At 44.0% G+C, this 9,302-nt stretch overlaps 1 protein-coding gene across 1 annotated transcript in view; it reads right to left on the minus strand.

Annotated features, from left to right (window-relative positions):
- Positions 1-5,527: 5,527 nt before the first annotated feature.
- HAT1 (histone acetyltransferase 1) overlaps positions 5,528-9,302 on the minus strand; it is a 34,729-nt gene continuing 30,954 nt past the window's right edge. The window contains exon 11 of the mRNA XM_015407268.1: positions 5,528-5,915. Within this exon, the coding sequence (XP_015262754.1) occupies positions 5,748-5,915 (168 nt within the window). The 3' untranslated portion in view covers positions 5,528-5,747. The remainder of the gene's footprint in view (positions 5,916-9,302) is intronic.

Consider the following 9,302-nt stretch of genomic DNA (forward strand, 5'->3'; position numbering starts at 1 on the left):
ATATTTATTTAGTTAGAAGCAAGACTCTCTGAGCATGTCTGGGATTTACTATGTATGATGATAGTACATTATTGAGGATTTCAGTGCTGTTATAAAGTTCAACTGAATATTTGAACATAATGCTAATTATTTTATGCACCTCTCTAAAACTATGCATTTCTTCTGTTTCTACATGACATAACATTGAGACCTATATTATGCCAAGAATATAAGCAGCTATGTTAGGTGTCCCAAAGAGTTTGGGCGTATCAGGTGAATCCCCCCACCCTTTTTCTGAACAGCAGATCCCCAACCTCATTGTAAGTTTGCTCCATTAAAAGAAAAGTGTGAAGGGTGTCTGTTGCTGTTTGGGGAAGAGAATTGCTGTTGTGGCCTTCTTTGAGAGCCAGTTTGGTGTAGTCGTTAAGTGTGTGGACTCTAATCTGGGAGAACCGGGTTTGATTCCCCACTCCTCCACTTGCAGCTGCTGGATGACCTTGGGCAAGCCATAGTTGTGTCAGAGCTGTTCTCTCAAGGACAGTTCTGGAAAGAACTCTTTCAGCCCCACCTACCTCACAGGGTGTCTGTTGTGGGGAGGGGAAGAGTAAGGAGTTTGTAAGCCGCTCTGAGACTCCGAGTGAAGGGTGGTGTATAAATCCAATCTCTTCTTCTTCTTTGCTATATGGAACTACTCAGGCAGTTGTTTGGATCCTGGGCATTCCTTTCAAGGCCCAGATACTAAAACTTTCCTTTTGTTTACTATGATGTCAGTGCTTTCTGCTTTGTTTTTAATCCATTTCTATTTTGTCAGCTGGCAACAACAGAGTATGTCTAGGTTCCTTAGGGACAAACTATATATTGACCGATCTTTACCCAGGACCCTTTCCTTCCTCCTTAGATCAAAGCGCGGTGGGAGGGGGGAGAGAGATGATAGCTGGACCAGTGAGGCATATACACAGTGGGCTGATCCAGTTATTCTACAAATTGGGTTCGCAGCAGGGGTTTTTGCTATCTTCCCCTTCTCACAGCAGCTCACCCACCACCACCATGGCCCTTCAAAACTGTTACTGAGGATCCTTTTGGCTGCATTTCCCCCCCCCACACACACACACGAATGACTGGATCCAACGCAATGTGTGTCAAATTCTTAATAGGAGCAGAAAATTTAGGACTGATGTAAGTATCGTTCAATTTTCCACTACATTTCTCTTTTCTACCATGGGGAGTAACACCGTCTTATCCTTTCAATAGCTTCAGCTCCCCCCTCATCGCTCTAGAGCCAGATTGAATTGCCAGGATAAAAACTGAAGTAGATAAAACTTGTTTCAAGTAATTTCCATAAACCCAATTCAGCCAATGGCCGTAGGAGACCGAATGCTCTCTGTTCACTGTGCTGTTATTTCTCTGTTCTTACACACACAGTGTCTAAATCAAATTCTCAAAAAGGCCTAGAGAGCCCCCCCTAAATCAAGAAGTAAATTGTTTCAATTTCCCCAGAGCGTAACAAAGATGTTCCAGCTGATTGTGAACTCCTTTGCACAGCGGCACAGATATAAACTGATCACAGGTGGAATACTTTTAACCAGGTGGCACAAAAGAAAAAAACAATTGCCATTTAAATTGTGTCTCTCCAGGATGATTTTGCAAACCCCTGGTTGTGAATATTCTCATTCTAGCACCTTCCTCTTCCTGGTTCCTGCTGCTACCATCTTTTTACACAAGGAGAGGCCATGCTGTCAGGGAGAGAATTTATGGAGTTTCTTTTCCTGGAACAGAGCTAATGGTCTTGTTAACGACTACATCCATTCATAAGAGACTAAAAGAGTGTGTCTAGATTGAATTATGATGGCAAATTCACCTTCCAGCTAGGTTCTCAATCAAATGTAAAACTAGTCACTTGCAGATAATAAACTTGATGTGACAGCAACAGATATATGGCCTGTATCCTATGAAGTGCTAACAAAACTGCATGGGTTTCCTGCACTCCTCCCCCATAATCCCTTTTGACCCCTTGGGAAGATTCCTTCCCCAGGGATTACAAGAAAGTCATGTGGGTTGAGCGGCAGTAAGGAGAGGGAAAGAAGTCAGATCTTTTACATTTTCATCCTATATTTCCTTTACAGAGGTCAGAGCAGCTCCCATGGGTTCTTCCCTCTTCCAATTTGTCTTTTGGGAGGCTAAATTTGGCGGAGATAGAATGAATGGGCCAAGGTCACACTTATGATGGAGTATGGATTCAAAACTTCTGTGACCCTGTCACCCAAGGGCCCCCAACTACCGAAGTTAATCTGTGACAATAATTTTGTGGCTGGCTCCACCTCCTGCAGTGGCCATTTTGTGGCAACCATTTTGTTGCTGTACCCACCATTCTATGTCAGAATTCAAAGCCTCTGTTTATTATGGAAGGGAACATAATAAGAGTCCTGCTGGATGAGACTAAGGTCCATATAACCTCTACTCCACACTGTCTACTTTGGCCCTTAGATGTCAGCTCTACACAAGTAGTGAGATAAAGACTACAGCACAAGGGAGAAAGTAGTACCAGTGAGCTCAGGGGATTTACTCCCATAAGTGCATAGAATTGGATGCACTTCTCACATGACAATTCTGTTGAATAGGTGTACTCGTACAATATTGCATAAGCAGGCATTAGGGAAGTCATGTAGTTGCCCCTCACATCTTCATAGGCACACATCATGAACCAAGTTTGTAATACTGTTTTCTTACAATACAGGGATCTATTCTCTTTAGTAGTCTGCTCTTGTTTAGAGGCATTCTAGTGTAGGAAACAGTGTCTGGAATGGAAGTTTGTCATTGGCTTCTCCTTCACTGCCCTTGGGCAGTTGAGCTTTATTATTATTATTTGGGGGGGGGCCATCTGGCAGGGCTACCATGAACAGAGAACAAGGGCCTTCCCCTCTGTTTAATCTGGTAGGGAACATAATAAGAGTCCTGCTGGATGAGACCAAGGTCCATATTTTCTAATACCCTGTTTTCCAGAGTGGCCAACCAGATGCCCCCCAGGAATACCACCAGAACAGCCTGAAAGCAACAGCTCTCCCTTTCTGTTACTCTCTAGCAAATAGTAACTAGTGGCATAGCCATCCTGTAGGACTACCCATTTGTATTTTCTTCTTTTAAATTTCTGTAAGCAAGAAGACCTGAGATGGATTGATTCAGTAAACAAAGCCACAGCCTTCAGTTTACAAGCCCTGAACAAGGTAATTAACAATAGGAAATTTTGGAGATAATTCATAGGTTCACCATAAGTCGGAGGTGAACTGACAGCACAACACACACTCATGCTACTCGCCTTTACCATATATTGTGGCAAATTCTATAGATTATATGCAAAATAACATTTTTTTCGATCTCAGATCTGTTGGCCAGTCACACACACTCAGCCTTACCTACCTCAAAGAGTTGTTGTGGGAAGAAAATTATGTAAGCCACTGTAGGCCCCAAGACGCGGAGGCGGGGCGACGCGACAGGCCGGAGCCTGATGGACAGAGGGCGACAGTGAGCATGCGCGGACATGCGCTCGGCCCAGACTTGAAGGTGTCGCAACAGCCAGGAAGTCGTAAATCAAGACCAGCGCCAGGAGGACGTCGCCCGCAGACAAAAGGAAAAACAACTCGCTACAAAGGGTGCCTGGTAGGTTAGTCACACACACCCCCATATGTGGCCCTAGGTTAGGACTTGTACTGATTAAATATGTGAACAGCTCAGAGCCCTCAGGGGGTGAGCGGTATACAAATGGAAGAATAAATAAATAAATAAAAGTTTAAGTGGGTGAAATCACTCCCGTTTCCTTATATTGCAAGGGGAAAGTCTTTTCTGTCCATTCCACCCATCATTTCAAAAGTCTCATGCTCCCAAACTTTCATCTTGGGTTTTCTCTCACCTACATTAAGAAGTTCCATAAACGAAGTCACTTTAAATTTCCCTCTAGGTGAAACATTCCAACATCGGGATCATTTTAATTGCACCGTTCTTTACATTTTTTGGCTACTTTTTGATATTAACAGTGACCAAAACTGTACATAGTGTTCCCAAGAATAGCTACATCACAGATTTATATAAAGGCATTATGATGCTGCCAGTTTTGACAAACCCTTGCATTAAATTTGCCCTTTTCATAACCACTGTGCACTGAGTCAGTGTTTTAACTGAGCTATCTACCATGACTAAATTTTCTCTCGGTTAGTCACTGTGACTAACTACCAGTGGATATAGGAAAGCATGTTTTTTGGGTCCCAAACATTATTTTACAGTTTCATGAAACCTCATTTGCTGTTCTGTTGGCTGCTCATCCAGTTTGAAGAGATCATTTTGGAGTCTTGAATAATTTAGCATCAACTGCATCTGATTCCAAATCACTGATGAACAAATTAAATAGCACTGGTCTTAATACTGAGCCTTGGACTACCCCCCTTTGCTTGCTTCTATTGCAAGACCTGTTCATTCTTTTCTTTAAAGCCATCTTCTTTTAAATTGATTTAAGAAGATGATTAGATAAATTCATGCAAGATAGGTCATCAGTGACTATTAGCCATGGCCACTAAAGGCAACCTCCATGTTCAGAGGCAGTAAACCACTGAATACGAATGCTAGAGCCCTTGGCTTCTATGCTGCTGTTGGCCTGGATACTGTACTAGATGGACCTCTAGTTTGATCCAGCAAGTCTCTTATGTTCTCTGCTTCCTGTTACGTTATCTCAGGTCACTAAGGGAGAAAGGCAGGGTTGAAAATTTCCTTACCAGTATACTCTCTTGGGGAAGCTCAAAGCAGAAGAGGAGAGGTACTGGGCTTTGGCTGTTTCTTTACTGATACTGTGTAGTGGTTTGTACCAGCCTATATTCATCCCTACTGATGGCCACAGCAAGCCAGAGGGAAGGAAAAGCTTTCTTACAGTAGTGATGCTAGAGCCCTTGCAACAAGAGGGTAGCAGGGGACTGAGGAAGATTTTGTCTGTCTCACTTCCAGTAATACTAGCAGCATAAATGAGTGATCATACTCCACTCCTCTACATAGCCATGTTGCAGTGTGACCAAGAGATGATCAGGTTTTAAAAATTTGTATATAAATATAAAAGACAGCAGCACTTTCTTCACTGCTCCAGTAACAACCAACTGAAGTTATTGCAGCAGCATGCTGTTTCGTCAAAATGGATTGCAAGCGGGTAGAAGACGGCAACACCGCATGCCGTCATGATAGTAACTGTGTGCTAAAATAGCCTCACATAAATGTCCTAATTTTCTGAAACAAGTTCAAGTTTGTAGATCTATCCAGGATCTCACCTACATTATTTACTGATCCATCTCAAAGACTCCGAGGGAATACACTAGGCTAACAATCACTTCATTCTTCTCTCAGTATGAGATGGCACAGTATAATGCACTAAGTTTCAGTGGTTCAAAATCCCCAAACTGATCCATAGATGTGCATTAAAAATGTATACAGCTGCACTTACTGCAACCTTAACTAGTGAACTAAACATGTCAAGCATTCTACAAAAATTCAAACCATCTTAACTGTTAAGTGCATCTCAGTCTACTTTATTTCAGCAGAGTGCCCCAAAATCTAAGCAGTTTTTTAAAATCTACAACACAAAAATAGAAAATATTCAGAATGCACAGAAAACCAGTCAACTTGGAAGTGATCAAAATGTCACATGAAATTTTGCAGTAAAGCTGTGATCATGGATGTATTTCACAACACAATGTACAGAAATCTGCTTGTTTCTTTGTAGAAGAGAGATAGAATCCTCAGACTTGAGCAAGCCGTTCTAGGACTCTTCGATAGTCTGAAACAAGCTGCTGGAAGGTCTCGTCTAGTTGCTTGTGTTGCAAATTTAGATCTATTTGGTTCAACTGGTTGGTTAACTCTTCTGGTCTCAGGCATCTTCTCATCTTAGCGATCTCTCTCTGCTTTTTCTAAAAACACATAACAAAACAAAACAGACAAGCACCTTTCATTGTTAAGACTGAACTGCTATTTTTGTATATTTTAAAGTAACATCAGAAAGCTCAAGAATGGATCTGTGTCACTCCTTTTTATATACAACAGGCATCATCCAACAAAAGACAGTCACAACTAAATCCCACTGTGCTGCTTTCAGTGCAACTCAGTAACATGTAACTTAACAAAATATTGATCAATGGGGATTTACAATGTACTGATTCAATTCTATACTCATATAAAAAAGATACAGAACAACTCATTCTGCATTGCACCAACAATGCACAAAATTTTGAATCCATGACAGCCAATCCAAGATGCTTGGAAGAAATAGGTGATAGCACAGAAATTTCCATTCTTTGTCATTTCCTATTGGAACTAGGGGTGTGCAAAAAATATAATCAGGACTGCTGAATTTATTTGGCTCCATTATACCCTATGTGGACTGTCCACATAAGGTATAATGGAGAAGTGAGTGGGTGAACTCATGCCGCTCCAGGTTCACTTGTGAGTGGTGCAGCATGCAAAAGCTATTTAAAGGGGAAGTTCCCTTTAAATGGCTTATGCAAGCCAAGCTGCGCTTAAGTGAACTTGAAGTGCAGCAGGTTCCCTGCAGGCTTGTCTGGGGCTCTGCTGGGCAGCCCCCCATCAGAAAGGAGGGAGGGAAGATCTCAGAATCCCCTCACCCCCATTCTGCTGGCCTTTGGGAGCTGCAGCCAGCAGAAAGGAAGGAGGGAAGATCTGAGATCTCCCCCCCCCCTTTCCATTATGCTGGCATTGGGAGCCGCGGATCAGCTTCTGGGAGGGCTTCATTGGGCAGTCTGGTTTCAAACGGGCAGCCCAGCAGAGCCCTGCTGAGCCTGTGGGGATAGTTCTCCCTACAGGATCAGCTCCTTACCAGGCTCTGTTGGGCAGTCTGGTTTAAACTGGACTGCCCAGCAGAGCCTGTGGGCAAGGGAGGATCAGCTAGGGTGGTGTGGAGCTGACAGATCTGTGCTGCTTCAAGCTGGGGTTAGCTTGCCCGAGTAAAAGCCAAAAAAATCAGCTTTTTTTAGGCTGAGCCATTTCAGTTACAAACTACAGATCTCTGGTTTATACTGAATACACACCCCTAATTACAACACCTTGAATATTAAATTTCAGTGAGTGCCTTCCACTTTACTGGAGTCACCCATTTCTCTTAGCAAAGGAAATTATTTGACTGACTTCCACCACAAAGCACCCTCCACTTAAACCAGGGGCATCGAACTCATTTGTTATAAGGGCTGGATCTGACATACATGTCACCCCGTTTGGCTGTGCAAGGATGCGTTGTTACATCCTATGAGGTTTCCCTTGTTCGAAACCCAGTCGAATCCAACTCTAGGGGTGCGGTGCTCATCTCCGTTTCCAAGCTGAAGAGCCAGCGCTGACCGAAGACTTCTCCGTGGTCATGTGGCCGGCATGACTAGACGTCAAGGCGCACGGAACGCTGTTACCTTCCCACTGAAGCAGTACCTATTTATCTACTTGCCATTTGCTTTCGAACTGCTAGATTAGCAGGAGCTGGGACCAGAGACAGGAACTCACTCTGTCATGTGGCACTCGGGTCTCGGTCTGCAGTTCAGCATCTTAACCACTGAGCCACCGCAGCCCCTGTTTAATTTTACCAGGCACCATTTATCTATTCAAATCTTCCTGGTATCCAGAGGATGTTTTCAAAAGACTTTACCTGCAACATTTCACGCCCAAGCCCCCCCCTTAACATGCAGCCTGTTGAAGAATTTGAAATCTTAGCTTCCACTCTGCTTTGTAATTTTGGTTGGTTTTAGTAAAAGGTATGACATGGCTTTTGTGTTTGGTACCTCTGTGTTTCCCTTATGCTCAGACGGTTGGTGGTTGCGGTGCCTGGTGAGGGCTGAAAGAATTCAGAATGTTTCTTTCCCTCTTGCCAAGCACTGGAAACCAGCCCCTTTTACAAATACATTTGATGCATTAGGAAAAAACTCTTATAAGCCAATTTTACGACAGTTTACTTGGAAAGTAAGTTCTACTGAAGTCAAAGGGATTTATTCCCAAGTAAGTACACTGAGTTGCAACCTAAATGCTAGGTACTAATAACTACGAATACATATATAATCCCTATAATAGCACAACGTGTTTCAAAAAACATGGTCAAGAAAATATTAAATGTAAATGTATAGTTGTTGGGGGGGGGGGAATCATATATCCAGCCAGATTCATTGCCTTCGTCATTTGGGCCACTTGATGAAACCCCCTTATACTACTGTAGGCTGAATTTATGATTTCTTGCAAAGGGGGGACCTGGCAGTACTAATGTGTCTCCCTCTTTTAATCCAGAGATTTAAAGACATACACACAGCTCTTGATGAATCCTTTTGCTGCTGTATGGCTAAAGGGGAAGAGGATCAGAATGAACTGAGTGTTGTCATAAATGCTGTATTTCTCTTGGATGTTTTGGTTTGCATAAATTCTCATATTCATAACCTGTAGCTACATTACGGTCCTGTGGTGCCGATGTGCAGGCAACTCCCCCTACCAGGGCAGCACTTGCCAGAGACTCAATAAGCCAGCCCTGGCTGGCGGAAGACAGAAGCAGCAGTGCACAACCTGGAGGAGCAGAGGGCGGGTCCTGAGAGCCTGGGGTTGGGCGAGGCCTGGAGAAAAGCGGTGAAGTTTGGGCAGGGCACTCTAAGACCACAACTAGCAGCAGGGAAGACAATTTTGCTGCAGCACTAGAGCAACCGACCGGGCGTCTGCCTCCACCTCCAGGGAATGCTACCTCCAACCCACGGGCAAGCCAGGGTAGGCAGAGGCCAACAGAGGCAATGAACCCCCGGCCGCTGGATGGGGCAGCTCAGCCCCACACATGCTGGCATGGATGGGCCCACCCCATGCTGAGGAGCTGGAAGTGGGGCCCGTCAGAGTCAGTGGCAGAGATAGGCTGGGCAGTCAGGGGCCTGGCCCAATGAAAGAAATGGAAGAGGGTGAGTTCAGGAAGGTTGGGAGGGATAAAAGGGAAGCTCCAATGGATGGCCAGTGGCCACGGGCCGGACACCAGGTTTGCAGGGACCGGTTCTGGCCCACAGGCCCTATGTTTGACACCCCTGACTTAAACCATTAAGTATAAAGTACTTTAAGACCTATCAAGCTTTAGGTTGTATCTCTCTGGTATAAAGCAACAATCTGACAATAAGAAATGTCTCTCTCCACTATCAGATAGCAGTTTGTGAATGAAGGCCACACTTGATCATTCACAGGTAGTGTATGATCTCCTGCAATTTTTGAACTGCAAAGCTGCGGTAGAGACGCAACCAAGAATCAAACAGCAGGCAAAGCAGATGCTTAATCCTTTCCCTTAC

Source organism: Gekko japonicus, unplaced genomic scaffold (genome assembly GCF_001447785.1).
Source record: "Gekko japonicus isolate JY-2015 unplaced genomic scaffold, Gekko_japonicus_V1.1 scaffold66, whole genome shotgun sequence".
Lineage (NCBI taxonomy): Eukaryota > Metazoa > Chordata > Lepidosauria > Squamata > Gekkonidae > Gekko > Gekko japonicus.